This window comes from Parasteatoda tepidariorum, chromosome 1 (genome assembly GCF_043381705.1).
Source record: "Parasteatoda tepidariorum isolate YZ-2023 chromosome 1, CAS_Ptep_4.0, whole genome shotgun sequence".
Lineage (NCBI taxonomy): Eukaryota > Metazoa > Arthropoda > Arachnida > Araneae > Theridiidae > Parasteatoda > Parasteatoda tepidariorum.
The window spans coordinates 9,067,638-9,088,891 of record NC_092204.1 but is presented as its reverse complement, the minus strand read 5'-3'; the positions used below and the strand labels follow the sequence as shown (position 1 = coordinate 9,088,891).

The following is a 21,254-nucleotide window of genomic DNA, read 5'->3' as shown; positions in this document are numbered from 1 at the left end:
TAGTTAAACCGTGAAATACAAGAGAGTTTTACACTTTAACGGACACAATCAGTTATTTCATGGAATAACTAGGTATTCTATAAAATAACGGATTACATACTTTAACGGTAACATATACAATTTCATTTTAAATGTAGCACAGATTCTAAATTTACTTGAAATTTATTAAATAATTTGAGTAACTCAACACATCACACAAATACACTAAATATAAACATTTTAAACGTCAATGTTAAATTAAAATTATTGTATACATTTCATACAATTTCTTTTTGCAGATACTTTTTTTTCTAAACACATAAATGGCCATTTTTTTCATTCACGTAATAATGTTGCTTTTTTATTTGATAAAAAATCTACACGCAACAAAAGATGCAATTTATTAAGGCACTATATAATACTAAAAGAAATTCATACACTACATACTTCTTTTTTGCAAAAATAATAGTTAATTCAACTATATTATTTTCAGGTCATATAAAATTGATGACCTTAACCAATCTCAAATTTAGGAAATATTCATAGGTAGAAAACAGAATACTAATGTCATATATATTTCATATGCTAAAGTATCAATGAATGATAATATTAAATGAATAAGGATATGATCATTCCGTCGTCAAAATTTATCCGAAGTAAAAAATAAATTAGCTCCAGATTTCTGTCATATGATAATCTCAAAATAAAGATTGGTTGGGAAACTTACTCATACGATCAGTTGGGTTTAATACTAATATTAATAATGAAACCACAAACTTTTAAATCGGCAGTTACAATGTGAATTTTGCATTAACGTGTGAAGATGAGAAAATGTGTTACCGATTCCAAAAAGGTAGTTTTTAACTTTTCTTGTCTGTTCCAATTTTTTTTCCAGTGGTGCGTTCTATAAGAATTATGCCATATGCAACAAACTTTTAGCATTTACACTTTATTGATGTAACAATTGTGAACTGGTAACAGTTATGCATAACTGCTCTTTTGCAGACAGCTGTTCCATACGGTTTATAAAATTGGAACACAGTTTTATTGTGAAGAAAATAGTTTTTAAAAATCAAAAACAAAATGGTTTAAGCTCCTTTCCTTATTATTCAAAAGTAACTCCTTTTAATAATGTAACCTCTTATGTTTAAGGTATGTTTTTTATTCACTGATTTCTTATAAATTGTTTTGAGTGAAAAAAATCCCACCAAAATTGCAATGTTTTTAAAAATTTTGAATATTTAATTTTTGAAAATTTTGCCTAGAAAATCACAAACCAAAAAAAAATTACTAAAAGTTTTTTTTTATAATAACACTTTTTTTTCCCAGACGTGAAATAGATAAGACCCGAATGATTGGGTGCTCTTATTCACGAGATCATGAGAATGAGCGCCTTGTTTTCGAGAGCTCGAAGCATGTCGACGTTTATCATCTTAACGAATTTCAACCAATGTAGTTATTCCATTATCAAGTAAGTCTTTCCTATCCAGATTCTTTTTTGAATCTCTAATTTTATACGTTTCAAATAAAAAGACATTGCATAAAAAGGTTTTAAAACAATATGGAGAAAGTAGATCGAACTCTTTTGATTGAAATTCCTCTTGCATGGAGAAATTACTCGATCAGGAATAACTCGGAGTGCTTGTTAACTACTAAAGCACTCAGAGGATATCATCCTAATCGTCAACTCTGTTTTTTTTCTCTGTAAGACTTTTCCTTTCTTTGTTGGATTCTTTACTTAAAAATCTTCACCTACTTTTCCTGGAACTTCGCCTGCCTAGAAAATTAGAGATTAAATAAATATTACTCAAACATTGCAGGGTTACTAATAATTTTAAACGAAACACATTCTATATAAGTGTGAAACGGAGTATTTCGATCCTTTATGTGCTTTATTTCATAACTTCATGTATCGCCAGCATAAATAAATCAATCAATTCAAAGTTAGCTCCTTGAATTGATTGATTTGACAAAGTTATCTCCTTGAGTTTTTTTATAAGATGTTTATAAATTTGAACGCAAATCTGATCATTAGATCATAAATTAAGGTTTCTGACGTTTTTGATTTGGCTCACTGTACATAACGTAACGCTAACCGGTTATGCACTTGATCTGTGGCCTAGATGTGTAGTTAATTTTGACTAAAAATTTTTGTGTTTTTTATACAAAATAAATCTTACTTTTCTCTTCATAAAACTCTTTTAATTGTTTTTCTCGGTCAAATAGAACACAAGCTATATGATTATTAAAAAAAAATACAGTGGTAAATAAATTGATAATTTTGTCTTTTTTCAAAAAGAAAAAGATAATTTTTGATAATTTTCCTTCCTTCTAAATGAATCTGAATTTCTATAATACATATTCATTAATAATTTATGTTCATTCTTTTTTAAATGAATATGAAAAAATATATAATATGTTTGTACAAATTACTTTTAATTTCATTAATGTTTTATATGTGTATGTGTGCGGAATAGACTATGTACTAGACTATTATTTTATATATTTAACAGCTAAAATAAAAATAACTCATAGCAAGGGTTTGGCCTTTCTTGCTAAATAAGTTTCGATATTTGCTGTTAAATATCGAAGTATTAATATTATATCTAATGCGTAGTCTATTCCCTAAGTTAAGTTCTTATGAAGATTATAGTGTGCGAATAATTGTTATTTTTAAATAAATGCGCTGTTTTCGGTCATTTTTGACCAGTTTTTCTCATATTTTATTTTAATTTTTTTGTATAATTTTTGTATTCACATCATGTACGCACGTAATATTTCGAAATTTTGTATTTGAAGATTTAAGCGATAAAACTATGAGTTCATTTTTTAATGCACGAATAATTGAGATTTTTTAATAATTGCGTTTTTTCGTCATTTTTGACCATTTTATCTCATATTTCGTCTAAATTTTTTTTCGTAATTTTTGTATTCACATCATGTTTTAGTGTATAATACGCAGATAAATTCAAATAAAAAAAATAAAAATTTCTGAATTTTTGCATTTGAAGATTTAAGCGATACAGCTCACGGTGCGCCTTAACCAAAGTTAAATAAAATTCTCTTACACCTAGAAAATTAGAAGAGATTCTGAATTTACAATGTTCACAGATAATAAAAATCAAAAAATCAAAATAATCTGTGGAGAGATTTTTAAAAAAATCCACTTTGAACATTTTTGCGCACGAAGTATGATATTTTGGAAAATCTGGCGTTGTTTTATATCAATAGAAAGGAAAAAAAGGATTTTTCAGTTGTAATTCTATTAAACTTTTATTATTTAAACATTTTACTGCTGATAAAATATGAAAATGTAACATAATTTAATTATAATTACATCAATTTAAACATGTGAAGCATTATATCTACAAACAGCGCTCGAAAGGTGTTTAGAATAATCCGGGTGATTTGCAGCAACCTTATTAATTTCCCAGGAAGACTTTAAGAAATCAAAATGTACGGACTCCATCGCCTGCTCCCCAAAAAATGCTAATCCTTCACCGTTTTTGTCACAGAACTGTTCAATGTGAAAAAAAACTGCATGAACCTTTGGTGTAACGCTGACACCTAAGTCCATGTAGCTCTTTTTGAAAGCTTCTATACATGCTTTGTAATTTTGGTCAAGATTATTTCCGAAGCATGCAGAAACCACTTTTTTGAAGTCGTCAAATACTTTAACGTACTTCAGTATTGCTAGATTTTTAAACTGGTGCAGAAGTTCTTCTTTATCCAAAAGTGTTTTGCATGCATTTCCTTTAAACCCAGAACATCCTCGTCTGATTTCACGCTGAACGTGACAAGCTTTTACCTAGGTCAGCGATTTATTTTCACACTCTTTCAACATATGCGTGAAAACAGTGTTAACAACACCAAGCTTAAGGTGTAATTCTGGCGGTGGAATAATATCTAGGAATGTTTTGCCTCCAACAGTTGCAATTAGTGGAGGATGAATGCAAATGAAATAATCTTTCGCTTTGTTTTTTGAACCTTTTCCTTCAGTCAGCCAACTTGTATAATACGATGAAACATTTTTAGGGCATCTCAATTCACCACAGCTGCTTAGCTCATGTTTCTTGGCATAACAATAAGTGCATGGGTATGCGCTGCTGTGCGACATTATACCTGCTAAGATATTCGCTAACTTCAAATCGGTTGCAATTGTGCCTTGGAAAGGGCTTATATTCGCTGAAATGAGTTGATCTACATTCTTATAATTTTCTTGTGCATTCGGAACGGCTGCTAGAATGAATAGTCGTTTAACTCCAGAATCCTTAAATTTCCTTGCAGCTATCCCCTCATCATGCTTAGCACGCTTACCGCTGCACTCGATGTCCAACTACTTTGATTGTACAGAAAGACATATTTTTAAAAATCCACCTTCTCCAGTAATACCCATTTTTAAGTGAACATCCAGTACATCTCGTTTATTTTTCACATACTGAACAAAAGCAGGAACATCTTTGCAGTTAACTCCAAGCGCAGGAGCATCCGTTACTTCATCGCCTTTTATACAAACAAAATGAATTTCCTTAAAATCAAAATAATCGTCAACAGAATGAGCTGTGATATTAAGTTTTGTTTTTTATCCTGGTTCAATTGCTTTTCTACTTCGTGTACACACACGAGTGGAAGTTGCCATTTTTAAAGTCACGTCGCAAAAGTCGATGTAAGTTTTTATTATTTTTTTCTTAAATAGTGGTTCATCGACTATAATTAACAATTAAAAAACTTCTAATAATTATAAAATGTAATATAAACGGTTATTATGAATATTTAATTTAAATATGTTATTTTTTCTTCTATTTATAAGCATAAAATGATGCTAACATTTTTGAAATATCGTACTTCGTGAGCAAAAATTTTCAAAGTGGATTTTGTTAAGAATCTCTCCACAGATTATTTTAATTTTTAGATTTTTATTATCTAAGAACATTGTAAATTCAGAATCTCTTCTAGTTTTCTAGGTGTAAGAGCATTTTATTTAATTTTAGTTAAGGCGCACCGTGAGCTATTAGTTCACTTTTTAAAGCACGAATAAGTGAGATTTTTTAAAAAATTCGTTGTTTCGTCATTTTTTACCATTTTTTTCTCACATTTCATTTTAACTTTTTTTGCATTTACATCATGTTTTAGTGTATAATACGCACATACATTCAAATAAAAAAATAAAAATTTCAAAATTTTGCATTTGAAGATTTAAGCGATACAACTATGAGTTAATTTTTTAATGCACGAATAATTGAGATTTTTTAATAATTGCGTTTTTTCGTCATTTTTGACCATTTTATCTCATATTTCGTCTAAATTTTTTTTCGTAATTTTTGTATTCACATCATGTTTTAGTGTGTAATACGCACATAAATTCAAATAAAAAAAATAAAAATTTCTGAATTTTTGCATTTGAAGATTTAAGCGATACAGCTATTAGTTCACTTTTTAAAGCACGAATAAGTGAGATTTTTTAAAAAATTCGTTGTTTCGTCATTTTTTACCATTTTTTTCCTCACATTTCATTTTAACTTTTTTTGTATTTACATCATGTTTTAGTGTAAAATACGCACATACAGTCAAATAAAAAAATAAAAATTTCAAAATTTTGCATTTGAAGATTTAAGCGATACAACAAATCAGTTCATATTTTAATGCACGAATAATTGAGATGCTTTAAAAAATGCGTTTTTTGACCAGTTTTTCTTATATTTCATTTTAATTTTTTTGCATAATTTTTGTATTTACATCGTGTTGTAGTGTATAATAGGCACATAAATGCAAATAAAAAAATTATAAATTTCAAAACTTTGCATTTGAAGATTTAAGCGATACAACTACTAGTCCATTTTTTAAAAAATTAAAATTCGTTTTTAATTAATGTCAAGTACCAACATTTAGAGCTCAGTTAGCATGCAAAGTTGATGCAGCTGTACTCACATTATCTACATCTACACTATAAATATAAAAACAATACAAAGAATTCATATAACCTATATTGTATCTTTCAGGCTCCACCATAGAAGATCTGCCACCATCATCCCATGGAGAGGACGTGGCTTGAAGCTCGTCTAACAGCTCTGGGGGGATATGAACTGCAAAAGAAAAATATCCATTTTTCACCAACTTCAAAAAAAAAAATTTAATTTTTTTAATGAAATATAAAGTTAAATTTTAAAAGAAAACAGTTAAAAACATTTTTTTACGCAGAGGTGAAATTTCTCCCTTGATTTCTAATGGTTTTTTTAAAACTATACTGTGAAAAATAAGATATATATATATATATAATGTGTTACCGATTCCAAAAAGGTAGTTTTTAACTTTTCTTGTCTGTTCCAATTTTTTTTCCAGTGGTGCGTTCTATAAGAATTATGCCATATGCAACAAACTTTTAGCATTTACACTTTNTAGATATAGATATGCTTGCCGTTAGGCTTAATTATCAGGAGATACTATACATTTTATCGTTTTTGCGAGACAAAAACCGGTTTACGTTCCGTTAACCGGTTTCCGTAAAACCGTTAACCCTTGCTTACGTTCGTGCATCAATTGGTTAAATGAGGCGATATATTATATAAATATAGAATATTTATTACATCAGGTATTATAGGTATTATATTAGTAAATTATAATAATTGACCAAATTATTAGACGCACTATAGTGTTTTTATAATTACATGTTTTGCACTGGTTTATATGCTATACTTTTATATTTAAACATACATGTAATGGGTTTTTATTCAGGAGATTTTTCATATACTTTCTGCTTGTTTTTATTTCTAACGTATTGCATTACAATGTTAACCAAACGATACACGAACTTGAACAATAAGTGCAAACCGGTTTCAGTCGAGTAAAAACAATAAAGTTGCCTGATAATTAAGATTTTGCATCGAATCTTATAGTGCATCTAATAATTTGGAAAGGGACTGTATATATATCAAATCTTATTACAAACAGTACATTTAATGTTAGTATTTATTAGGGAACATATCAAAGAAAAAAAACGAAATAATGTCTTTAGTGAAAATTGTTTCACAGATTAGACATAGGAACATTTTTTTTCTTCTGTTGAATAAGATTTTTTTAACGGATCTTGGGTATTTTCATGTCACTGACTTTAAATCTGCAATCGATTTTTCTCTTAAAGTTTACAGTTTTTTAAATAACATTTTTGTCTTTTTTGTAATGAAATGCATAAGTTTAAAAACCTTATGTAACAGGGGGTCGAACAAATCTTGAGACAGTTTTCTAAGTGAATTAGAGCACATCACCAGTACTAAAATTGCATGGTGACCCATTCCCGAAAATGTCGTCATACTCAGCTTGATGTGCTTCCCTATTTAGAGCTATTTCTCGATTGGTTTCTGGACTGGTCATACAGGGGATACGCCTCTAGCCGTGTACAACGACATTTCCTTGCATGGGTTTCTATGCAATTTTAATTCCGTTGATGTATCCCAACTCCCCTGAAAGTATGTCGAAACATCTGTTACATATAACATTTTTAAACATATACATTTATACGAAAAAGACTAAAAAAATTGTTCTTGTTTTTTTTAAAAATCTAAAGCCTTAGAGCAAAACTAATTTCTGTTTTGAAATCCTTATACGAGCGTAAAAGCAAAATCTAGTATATGAAGAAAAAAAAACCAACTTTTTGTACCCCAGTGCTATTTATTATTATTTAATATACAAATATTATATAATCAGCTTTAAATAATTTACTTTTAATATATTTTAGTATACTCTTAATATAGTATACTTTTAATATACTTTTAATATAGTTTAGGTAATTTTCTTATATTTTATACATTAAAAAATTATAAGTAAATGTGTTTTTTCCCCACCAATTTGACTAAATTCACTACATGATAGATTTTTCTTATCTTAAACCTTAACTTCGATTGAGACGAATTTCAGATGAATTCATTTTTGTTTTAAAAAACCAGCTTACCATATTTTGCTGTAAAACTAAAACAATAAACATTTGGTAGCCAAAAAACTGCTTTCTCTTTAGGCTAATAAACGTAAATAGACCAGAGCATTTAAATTAAGCTGTATTAATAATGTGAATTTTAATTTAAATAGTACGGAAGAGATTTTTTGAGATAAAAATTGGTGCTAAACTGCCTCAAGGTTGTGATACAAAAAGTTACTAGAAAATGTGGAGGCTTTAAAAACTGCTGCTGGAAAATAAAACAATGTTTGAAAAATGAACTTATTAATAAAATAATTTTTTTTAAACCTGGGTTTCAAATAAACAAGTTTTTAAAAGAAAAATTTACGAAAAAATAACCTATTTTATTATGTTATTATTTTAATTCACATTCTAAGAAAATGAAGATAGATACTTTAAATTTATAATTTATACTTAAAAATTAAATTTATTAAAGTAGAAATTATAAGCTTGTACAGTATAAAATATTCTTTCAAAACCCGAGTTCTATAATATTCACTGCAAGTTATTTCAACGCTTATAACATTATAACATTGAAACACATAAATGTTGCGATGTTTAATTACCTGGATAATGGTATATATGCATATCGGACTTAGGTGGTCTGGGTGTTCTTTTTACTGTGGCATATTGTGGCTCATCTTGAAACTAAAACAAAAATTGCGTAATGCAACGTAAAAGTATCAAAATTAACGTAATGTAACGAAAAAGCAACAAAAACAAAAGTTAACTTTTTATGAAATTTGATAAAAAAAATATCAGGCATGCATTTTTTTCAACAAATCTAAGCAATTCTCCAAATAAGAAAAAATGTTTTATGCATTGATTAAACAGAGAAAAACACTTTGTTGTTTTCTATATCATTTGAATATCAAGTTTTATGAAAAGTCTCGGACTGTTTTTCGAATAAAATTGTTTTAAATATATTATAGAAATTAGTCTCGTGTTTAAAAAGCTTGAAGTAAAAATTAAAAATAGTATTGGGTTTAGTAATAATGCAATAATGCTAAAGTAATCTCTAAAACACTTAAAAATATAACTCTATATCAGTCTATTAGGATTTAAACATACTATTATAGCATCAATAAAAAGTAAAAGAGAAAATGTCCTCCACAGAAAGGTTCGAAACTGCACCTAACTGAAACGTTCGAAACTATCCATAACAGAAACGTTCGAAACAGCCCCACACTGAAACGTTCGAAACTACCCCTCACTGTAACATTCGAGACTGGCATCTCTCCGTAGAAGCGTTCGAAACTGCCCCACACCATAAGCATTTGAAACTGCCCCTAACAGAAACGTTCGAAATTGCCCCCTCCCCCAGAAACGTTCTAAACATCCCTCTCGAAAGCGTTCGAAACTGCCCCCCAGAGAAACGTTCGAAACTACCCCACACAGAAACTTTCAAGACATCCCCACCACATAAATCTTTTAAACTTCCCTCCACAGAAACGTTCAAAACTGCGCCTAACAGAAGCGTTCGAGACTGCCCCAAAACATAAACCTTTGAGACTGCCCCTAATAGAAACGTTCGAAACTGCCCCCAACAGAAAAGTTCGAAACCGCCCCACAATGAAACGTTCGAAACCGCCCAACACTGAAACGTTCGAGACTGCCCCCTCTCCGTAGAAACGTTCGAAACCACACGCACAAAAAAGTTCGAAACTGCAGCCCCCCCCAGAAACGTTCGAAACTGCTCGTGCAAAAACGTTCCAAACTGCCCGTAAGACCAACGTTCGAAACCACCCCACACAGAAACGCTCGAAACTGCCCCGAACAGAAACGTTCGTAACTGCCATTAACAAAAACGTTCGAAACTGCGACACACAGAAACGTTCGAAACTGCCACACAAAGAAGCGTTCGAAACTGTCCCACACCAAAATGATCGAAACTGCGACAAACAGAAACGTTCGAGACTGTCCCCACCACAGAAACATTCGAAACTGCCCCCCCACCTACAGAAACGATCGAAACTGCCCTCCACAGAAACGTTCGAAACTGCCCCTAACAGGAACGTTCGAAACCGCCCGCACAGAAACGTTCGAAACTGCGACACACAGAAACGTTCGAGACTACCCCCTCACCGTATGAACGTTAGAAACTGCCCTTAGCAGAAACGTTCGAAACTGCCATCCACAGAAGAAATGTTCGAGACTGCCCCCACCACAAAAACATTCGAAACTGCCCCTCTATAGAAACGTTCGAAACTGCCCCCTACAGAAACTTTCGAAAATGCCCCCACACAGAAACGTTCGAAACTGCCCCCAACAGAAACGTTTGAAACCGTCCGCACAAAAACTTTCGAAACTGCCCCCCCCAGAGAAACATCCGAAACTGCTCCTAACAGAAACGTTCGAAACTTCCCCACACCGAAACGTTCAATACTGCGACACCACAGAAACGTTCGAAACTGCCTTCACTGAAACGTTCCAAACCGATCCACACAGAAACGTTTGAAAATGCCCCACACCGAAACGTTCGAGACTGCCCCCTCTCCGTAGAAACGTTCGAGACTGCCCCATCACATAAACAATTGAAACTGCCCCTAACAGAAGCGTTCGAAACTGCCTCCCCAGAAACGTTTGAAACCGATCGTGCAAAAACGTTCCAAACTGCCCCCCCCGGGAGAAACGTGTGAAACCACCCCACACAGAAACGTTCGAAACTTGCCCCAACAGAAACGTTCGAAACTGCGACACACAGAAACGTTCGAGACTGCGACACACAGAAACGTTCGAGACTGCCTCCTCACCGTCGAAACGTTCGAAACTGAGACACACAGAAACGTTTGAAACAGCCACCAAACAGAAACGTTCGAAACTGCCCCACACTGAAACGTTCGAAACTGTCCTCCACTGAAACGTTCGCAACTGCCCCACACTGAAACGTTCGAAACTACCCCTCACTGTAACGTTCGAGACTGGCCCTTCTCCGTAGAAGCGTTCGAGACTGCACCACCACATAAACATTCGAAACTGCCCCCCACAGAAACATTCGAAGCTGCCCCCCCCCAGAAACTATCTAAACCGACCGCACATAAACGTTCGAAACTACCCCACACAGAAACATTCGAGACTTCCCCTCCACATAAACATTTGAAACTCCCCCAAACAGAAACGTTCGAAACCGCCTCATACTGAAGCATAAAAAACTACCCTTCACTGTAACGTTTGAGACTGCCCCCTCTCCGTAGAAACGTTGGAGACTGCCCCACCCCATAAACATTCGAAACTGCCCTAACAGAAACGTTCGAAAATGCCCCTAACAAAAACGTTCGAAACTGCCCCTCCCAGAAACGTTCGAAACTGCCCCCAACAGAAACGTTCGATACCGTCCGCACAAAAACGTTCGAAACTGCCCCTAACAGAAACGTTCGAAACTGCCCCACACCGAAACGTTCTAAACTGCCCCCCAGAGAAACGTTCGAAACTGCGACACACAGAAATGTTCGAGACCCCCCTCACCGTCGAAACGTTCGAAACTGCCCCTGACAGAAACGTTCGAAACTGCCCTTCCCAGAAAAGTTCGAAATTGCCCTCTCTCCCAGAAACGTTCGAAACTGCCCCCTAGAGAAACGTCCGAAACTGCCCCACACTGAAACGTTCGAAACTGTCCTCCACTGAAACGTTCGCAACTGCCCCACACTGAAACGTTCGAAACTACCCCTCACTGTAACGTTCGAGACTGGCCCCTCTCCGTAGATGCGTTCGAGACTGCACCACCACATAATCATTCGAAACTGCCCCCCCCCCAGAAACTATCTAAACCGCCCGCACATAAACGTTCGAAACTACCCCACACAGAAACATTCGAGACTTCCCCTCCACATAAACATTTGAAACTTCCCCTAACAGAAACGCTCGAAACTGCCCCCAACAGTAACGTTCGAAACCGCTTCATACTGAAGCATTCGAAACTACCCCTCACTGTAACGTTTGAGACTGGCCCCTCTGCTGGAAAATAAAACAATNCTCCCAGAAACGTTCGAAACTGCCCCCAACAGAAACGTTCGATACCGTCCGCACAAAAACGTTCGAAACTGCCCCTAACAGAAACGTTCGAAACTGCCCCACACCGAAACGTTCTAAACTGCCCCCCAGAGAAACGTTCGAAACTGCGACACACAGAAATGTTCGAGACCCCCCTCACCATCGAAACGTCCGAAACTACCCCACACAGAAACGTTCGAAACTGCCCCTAACAGAAACGTTCGAAACTGCCCCTCCCAGAAAAGTTCGAAATTGCCCTCCCTCCCAGAAACGTTTGAAACTGCCTCCAGAAACGTTCGAAACTACCCCCTAGAGAAACGTTCGAAACTGCCCCCTAGAGAAACGTTCGAAACTGCCCCCTAGAGAAACGTTCGAAACTGCCGCACACAGAAACGTTCGAAACTGCCCCCCCAGAGAAACGTTCGAAACCGCCCGTGCAAAAACGTTCCAATCTGCCCCCCTGGAGAAACGTTTGAAACCACCCCACACAGAAACATTCGAAACTGTCCCCAACAGAAACGTTCGAAACTGCGACACACAGAAACGTTCGAGACTGCCTCCTCACCGTCGAGACCTTCAAAACCGCGACCCACAGAAACGTTAGAAACTGCCCCCCACATAAAAGTTCAAATCTGCCCTCCACAGAAACGTTTGAAACCATCCCACACAGAAACGTTCGAAACTGCGACACACAGAAACGTTTGAGAAAGCCCCCTCACCGTCGAAACGTTCGTAACTGCCCCCCCACATAAAAATTCGAAACTTCCCTCCACAGAAACGTTCGAGACTGCCCCACACTGAAACGTTCGAGACTGCCCCACACAGAAACGTTTGAAACTACCCCTCACTGTAACGTTCGAGACTGCCCCCTTTCCGTAGAAACGTTCGAGACTGCCCCACCACATAAACATTCGAAACTGCCCCTTACAGAAACGTTCGAAACTGGCCCTTCCCCCAGAAACGTTCGAAACCGCCCGTGCAAAAACGTTTCAAACTGCCCCCCCCACAGAAACGTTCGAAACTGCCCCCCAGAGAAACGTTTGAAACTGCCCCTAACAGAAACGTTTGAAACTGCGACACACAGAAACGTTCGAGACTGCCCTACAAAGAAACGTTCGAAACTGCCCTCCACATAAATGTTTAACACTGCGCCTAACAGAAACGTTCTAAACCGCCCGCACAGAAACGTTAGAAACTGCCCCACAAAAAAACGTTCGAATTTCACAGTGTCAACAATCATAACAGCTATTGTAGCAGCTGAATATTTTTAAAGGGAAAATAATGAACATAGCTAAAATTGACAACAATATCAACTTTCATAAAACTTAAATAAAATAAAACAAATTTTTATTATGAAAGTTTGCAATTAAAAATAGGATGACAAATTATTATCAGTAAATTTTTTTCAGCAACAAACCTCTCTTTCAGCTGCCTCCAGGGACTTTCTGCAGGGATCATCCGCGACGTGGGTCGTTGCATAAGGGGTTGGGTAATATATTGGATCAGCCCGGCTTGGGGGTCTCTGGTAATTTGATTTTTCCATTTCGCATAAGTGAACTGATTCCCCTGCCTGGGATTTCCTGGACACATAGGATGTGCTTGCTGTTAAAAGATAAAATAAATAATAATAATAATAAACATATTGCATAACTTTTCTAAAAACTTTTATATTTCATTTTCTTGCTAAGTGTCCCAAATATCTCAACAAATTGAAGAAAAAAAAATTTAAAAAAGTATAGCAAGTACGATTTTTTGCATATTTCTTGGGGAACTAGGTACATCAATCCTGATTGAATTTCTAATTTATTTGTAAATTTTGTTAACAGGTGGTGCTGAGGACTGGAAAAGTTTAAATATATGTTTCCTAACTGTCACACTTTTATAACTGCTCTATTTTCACGAAGTCTTTTAATGTTCTCCTCAGACTGTACCACGTAGTTAGGTTTCCCAATAAACTTTCCACTCCAATCCATTGTCTCTCAAACAAAAAATATATTTTGATGAATTTAATGATTTATTACAGCGCTCTCATTCGGCAAGGCAAAAATTACACATACATTTGCTGTAAATGGTGGCTATTTTGAAAATATCGTTTTTAAATCGTTATCGTTTGAAAATATCGTTTTGGATTCGATGGCGTCCACACACTTTTCAACTGTGAATTATAGTAAACAGTGCGCATGCGTCGTCATTTAATGCGTTGCTATGGCGATCGCTGCTGTTTTTCTTTTTATTTTCACTACTAGGCATTTTTTATGTATTTACATAATAATAATTTGAAGTATTTTTTAGATTATTTTTATTATTAACGTGTAATTACTGACTTGACGGTACTTTCAATATAAATATGAATGCTGAAGAAAGAAAAGTATTTTGTGACGTCTTGAAACACGTACATAGGCAGGATATGAAGATCAATCCGACGACAAACATCAATGGAGACAGTTTTTGCAACCCATGATTTGAAATGTTTGACGGAGTCAATCCAGAAAGAAAAAGCATTTGACCAATGGGTAACCAGTGATCGTAATAAGGCGGTCACAATTTTTTTGTTGATTTTGTTCTTGTTTTTTTAAAATTTTTTTTAATGTTTATAATTGTGAGAAATCCGCGTGAAACATTTATATAAAAATATAAAAACAAACATTCATTTAAGCAGGACAGAATTTATAACAGTATTTTTAAGTGACATTTTAATATATCATATTACAAATTTTATTTTAAGTTTTTCTCATTTAGTAGCGCCACCTGCTAACTGACTCTGTAACTAATGTTAAAATTTGATCTAAAGAAGTTTTCTCAGTTAGTATTGAATTTAATAGATGAATTTATAACTAATACTGAAACTTGATTTGAGAAAAAAAGTCCTAGATTAACAAAGCAGAACGTGGCAAATCGTATTATTTTATATTCAAATAAAAGATCATTTTTGGAACACCCTGTTATTAATGACTTAATACGTTTTACGTAAAGATTCTGAACATCCTGTGACTAATACCTGTTTGTGAACTTTCGGTTGGATTTCTTTTCCTAACAATCAGACAGACTAGAACAAGTACTGAAACAACCACAACTAAAGATAAAGAAACAGGAAGTACAACTTCAATTTCCAAATAGAAAGGCACAGCTTCTCCACTAACTAATACTGCATCAGGTAAGGCACCTAAAACATCAGTTTGAAACATAACAAACTATACATTTTAGTACAAATATATATTTATACAAATAATATATTTTGTACAGTGACAAAAAAAGGAGAGCACCTTGAATAACTATTGATCTAAAGATTGTATCTTCACGCTTTAGGACTCAATCTTAGCAGTTTGCCACGCTCTAGGACTCAATCTAAACAGTTTGAAGAACCTCAAATACGATTATTAGTCAATACAGCCAATTAGTCAATAGTTAATTTGTCAATACAGCTAAATAGTCAATAGAGACGATGGCTCAGGGGATAGAGCTTTCGCCTTCCAGTGAGGTGAATCGGGGTTCGATCCCGGCAATGGCTGGTTGATACAATTCCGCCAGCTTGCACCGACCGCAGTGCTAAAGTGAAATTTCTTCAGGGGTAGATGGATCATGGGATAGAGTCCCCTTGCCGTTAGGCTAACCGTGGGATGTTCACGTAGTCCTCCTCTCCATGTAACGCAAATGTGGGTTAGCTCCATTAAAAAGTCGTCCACGAAAGCAAATTTTTCCCAATACTCGATGCTGGAGTTCCCTTGTCTTCTGGATTGGGTTCAAAATTGCAAGGCTACGGAGTTGAACATTAGTAGTTGTAAACCCATAAAATTGGCTCGGCTGTTCAATGACGGTTATAAAAATAAAGTAAAATTAGCCAATATAGACGATACTTTAAGCAACGAAATTCGATGCAAAAACATATCTCAGAACATATATCTTTTTATACACGGATTCGGATTTCGGACCTAGAGCTGCAATCTAGGAAATATGGTCTGAATAGTTTGGTTAAGAAACCGGTCCAAAATCTAGAACTCTCAATATTACTTTTTCTTATCTCAAAAACTTTTTAAATTGATTTAAGAAAATTTGCACACAATTTTAAAATTCTATTTATTTAAAGAGAATTCCGTGCAAAGAATTACTTTTTTTTAAAAAATTCATTTATTTTTTTACTATTTTATTTAATAACCGTCGAAAGAAATTTGAGTTGTAATGCGTAAAATTTTTACATTGTTTTAAAAAATATTAATTTTACATTTCAAAATACAAAATTTGAGCGAAATCGATAGAGAAGTTTCTGAGAAATAGAATTTTGAAAAAAATCGCCTTTTATTTTTCAGAAATCCGAATCCTTCTAATAAAGGTATGTTTATTCAGAGAAAATACTTTTTATATCTGATTTCGTAACTTAATTTATCGTCTGCACCAACTACATATCATATTTGAGGTCACCCTCTCAAACTGTTAAGATTGAATCCTGGAGCTTGAAGATCCGATTATTAGATTGAAAGTTATTCAGGGAGCTCAGCTTACTTTTTTTCGCACACTACATGTTCTGAATATTCTAATATTCTGAATATTCAATGTTTTTAAATACCCTAAAGACTTTTAAACTTAAAATCAGGAAATGAATTCAATCTATCTTCTTACAATCTATTTGAGATAATGTTGATTTTTGATGTTTACAATGTTTACAATGTGATGTTTACAAAGCATTTAAAATTCCATTGTTGTTTCCTATTGACGCTTCATTAAATATTTAAAATAAACATGAAAAGAATTGTGAATATAATGGCAAGTTTTTATACACTGATAAAATTTTCAATCTAAAATTACGGTATACTGGCATCACTCTGCCTTTCCTATTTACCGTAAAGTATACCGAAAAGAACATTTTTTTTATCAATACGATTTTGAAACCGTTTACAACTAGTATAGTTAAACTACCTTGAAGACAAAGCTATACGGTTTTTTGAACTTTTACAACTAGTATGGTTTCAAAACCGTAAAAACGAAATTTAACTGAACATTGGAGATAGTTTTGCAGTTTTATGGTGCTGCCATCTATAGGGAAATGAGAGTATTATATTCGAATAGCACAGGGTCACTATTTGGAAAGTGCAGGATAGTGGAAACTCTTCATGTGTTGAACAGAATGGAAGAAATATTGTAGTATCTACACTGGAACTCGAACCCTTGTCTATCGGGCATGAGATTAACAGAATAGCCTTCTCGGTTTTAACCACACATTCAAGGAATCCACATATTCATTGTACCCACATTCAATGAACTAAGTGGTGTCTTCGTTTGGAGGGCCTAATTAATGCGATAAAATTTTGGTTGTTTAACCACATCATGTGAGAGTAGTAAATAAACGGTTTTTCCAATAGTCAACTGTTTGAATATCATCTTATTTATTGCAATTTGACTGTTTTGTTTCAATATGGTAAAATAATAATTTGCGGCGCAACTACCACTATAAATATTAAATACCAATTCACTAGTATATAAGACATGTTAATTAGATTCTATTACGAGATACCTTTTGATGGATGAAGATTGACATAGTCTATAATAAAATCGTCTCATTGGTGACCCGGACGTGATAGAATTTAGAAGGGGAGTAATGTGGCGTAACTACCATTATAAATATTAAATACCAATTTACTAGTATCTAAGATATGTTAACTAGATTCTATCACGAGGTACTTTTTGATGGATGAAGGTTGACATAGTCGATAATAAAATCCCCTCAAATTAATACATTGTGAAATAAATAGTTATTCTACCATTTTTCCCTGGAAATTCCTAACAGTGTACAGGCTATTGATTATTTTTTTATATATGTTCCACTTATATACTTGCCTTTCAATAAAGCTCTCGTTGTGAAGATGTACTCGGCTTCCGTGGGACCAGCTTCATTGTGGGATGTCAGCTGCAGTTGATACCAGGTATTTGGAGTCAGTCCTGTAATAGTGATAGTCTTCTTGTTAGAGGAGACCCTGTCGGCAAAAATGACCCAAGTTTTCTTCTGCTGTTGCTTGTATTTTATTTCGAAGTGCGTAATTGGGCAACCGCCTGACTTCCAGGAATTTAAATGGATCGTTACGGATGTCGCATTCACTGAGAGCAGTTCTTCCTTTTCAGGGGCAATAGGCGCTAAAGAAGGAAGAAGTTTATTAGAAGGAATTTTTTCAACTAATTAACTTCGAGTAAAATATAAATAAGATTTTTATAAAGAGAAATGTTTTTTTTTTTTTTTAAATCATATTCAAAAATAGTAGAAAAAATATATTTTAAGTAAATAACTTTGTTTAACAATGCTATATTTCAATTTTTTTTTCTTGCACTTTGAATAATTTAGTTAGTATGCAGGATAATTCATTTTCTTTTCGTTTTTTTTTCACCCTCAAAACACTGGGTGTGGTAAATGTATTAACGCGGTGAAATATCTTGATTAATGTGTATGGAAATCAAAATTATAAAAATACATCCACGCAATTATTTCGAAAAATGTATACAATAATACCAAGCTCGACTTTGGGTGATTAATATGTATGGAAATCAAAATTATAAAAATACATCCACGCAATAATTGCTAAAAATGTATTCAGTAATAACAAGCTCGACTTTGAGTGATTAATATGTATGGAAATCAAAATTATAAAAATACATCCACGCAGTTATTTCGAAAAATGTATTCAATAATACCAAGCTCGACTTTGGGTGATTATGGAAATCAAAATTATAAAAATACATCCACGCAATAATTTCGAAAAATGTATTCAATAATATCAAGCTCGATTTTGGGTGATTCTAGAAATCAAAATTATAAAAATACATCCACGCAATTATTTCGAAAAATGTATTCAATAATACCAAGATCGACTTTGGGTGATTAATATTGTATGGGAATCAAAATTATAAAAATACATACACTCAATAATTGCTAAAAATGTATTCAGTAATCGACTATGGGTTAACGATACTAAACTCTACTCCCACCTGCCACGCTCGGCTCCTCCACAAGCCTCAGGGAATGTTTTAGCCTAAGGGAATGTTTTAGCCTTAGGAAATGTTGCAACTGCATAGTTTTCAAGCCTTTCTTCTTTTATATATTCTTTATTGGCATTGGACAGCCGACCCAGTTTGGAGTTTCAGGCTATCAATGTTCAACTTTGTGGATCTGTTATTTTGAAACCAACCCAGATGACTTGGATCAGGCAATGCGACAAATTAGCCTTCGTGGAGGATTTTTTGATTAAACTAGCCCGTATTTGCGTTACGCCTAGAGGAAACCTCTTACGACTAACCTGGTGGCTAATGATCCGAACTCGGTCTCCAACTGGGTTCTACAGCAGCAGAATTCATTCGACCAACCATCAGCGGGAATCAAGCCTAACTAGCACTATACCCTGACCCATCCTGGTTCTAGATTATAGATGGTAAAAAAATATTTCAATGAAAATAAAGAAGTTTTTAAAGTTGATGATTTTTTCAAAGGTTCAAAAGAGTAAAAAGTTTAAGTTTCATTAAAAAAAAATTCAAATCGAACTAAATATGTAATTTTTTTTTCTTATCATTATTCTTTTCGATTGCAAAATTGTTTTGTACACGTAACACTTTTTTATGAATCACTTGTTAATAGCAATTCAAAAATTGTAGCTTGTTTAGACTAAACATAGAAATTTTATAAAATGAAGTATTATTTTCATAGAAATATGCTTAAATTACATTCATTAAGACAAAAAAAAATCATGTCAGAAGACTAATATATTATTTAAGAAATAAATAAGTGCGTATATGCACTTTTGAAAAACGGATCAAAAACGGATTAAATATACTTTTTCAAAAAGTTGAATTTGTCAATAATCGTTTCAAGTTAAGAAGCTAGAATAGTACAAAAATTTCTCATTACAGAAAATGTTTAGAACAAATGAATTATTAATATTTTATATATGTCTTTAGAATTCTTGATTATAGCATAAGAGTTAAATTATTGGCAATTATACGTCATGGTGTTGATAAAACTATTTATTGAAATATTGTGTTAAGGCACCTTTGGCGGAATGTAAGTTAAACTTAAATTTTTAAGGTATTAAAGTATTTTTATACACTGTTTTAATAAAAAAATGATTCGCCTGTTCTTCTGCTTTTTTCGAATTTCTCCGATGACTTCTGGCAAACAAATGGTCGTGTACCATTCAGAATTGACCGTCCTGCGTTGCTCTAACGCCACTGTTGCCACATGACCGTTAATGCCGAAGAAACAGGCAATCATTTGTTTCGATGTGCTTCTTCCTCGAACAACTTTTGTTGGTTTTGCCTCGTCTTGGAAGACCCATACAGTTGATTGCTGTTTTGTTTCCGGCTCATATGCATAGATCCATGATTCGTCACCTGTGTAGATGTTATACACAGCCTTTGATGTACCTTGAACGTATTTTTCCAACATTTCCTTGCACCAATCGACACGAGCCTTTTTTTGAGCGTTTGTCAGATTATGCGGGATCCAACGCGAACAAATTTTTTTTACGCTCAAATGTTCATGCAATATTTTATTGATGCTAGTCATACTAATGTCCAAAGACGCCTCTATCTCACGGTATGTCACATGACGATCTTGCTTTATCAGTTCACGCACAGCATCGATCTTTTCTGGCACAACAACGGATTTTGGACGACCTGCACGGGATTCGTCCTGGATCGAACATCGACCACGATTAAATTCGTTATACCAATTTTTTACAGTGCGGTAGGATGGCGATTTATCGCTGAATAAGGAATTAAGTTCATCGAAGCACTCTTGTCCTGACAATTCACGTCGAAAGTTATGAAAAATAATGGCACGAAAATATTCTCGATTCAATTCCACTTTTTGAAAGAGAAGATCTTTTCAATTTACTGTCAGCAACACAAATGAAGCTATAATGGTAAATCGTCTGCTAAATTTATGTTTAAAAATATCAAACTTTCGATTAAAATCGTCTGCGGTCGCNGAAAATAATGGCACGAAAATGTTCCCGATTCAATTCCATTTTTTGAAAGAGAAGAACTTTTCAATTTTTATGTCAGCAACACAAATGAAACTATAATGGTAAATCGTCTGCTAAATTTATGTTTAAAAATATCAAACTTTCGATTAAAATCGTCTGCGGTCGCCTAGCAACACTTACTGTTGCCAAGGCCAGAAATATAAATAGCAACCCTCGTATAATATTTCAAGGTTATGCATCTCAAAATGAGCAAATATTATGGCATTTTCATCAATATAGTATAAAACAAAAGTTATTACATTAAAATAAACTCTAACCAAAATTGAGCAAAGTAACTAAATTTCATTTTTAAAAAAAAATTGTTATCTATCATAAAA

General features: G+C 33.9%; 1 protein-coding gene across 1 annotated transcript in view; it reads right to left on the bottom strand.

Moving 5' to 3' along the window:
• Positions 1–309: 309 nt before the first annotated feature.
• LOC107444320 (cell adhesion molecule Dscam1-like) overlaps positions 310–21,254 on the bottom strand; it is a 159,371-nt gene continuing 138,426 nt past the window's right edge. The window contains exons 20-25 of the mRNA XM_071177538.1: positions 17,747–18,040; positions 14,916–15,080; positions 13,335–13,519; positions 8,494–8,575; positions 5,961–6,062; positions 310–1,756 (exon numbers count right to left, since the gene is read on the bottom strand). Of these exons, the coding sequence (XP_071033639.1) occupies positions 1,728–1,756; positions 5,961–6,062; positions 8,494–8,575; positions 13,335–13,519; positions 14,916–15,080; positions 17,747–18,040 (857 nt within the window). The 3' untranslated portion in view covers positions 310–1,727. The remainder of the gene's footprint in view (positions 1,757–5,960; positions 6,063–8,493; positions 8,576–13,334; positions 13,520–14,915; positions 15,081–17,746; positions 18,041–21,254) is intronic.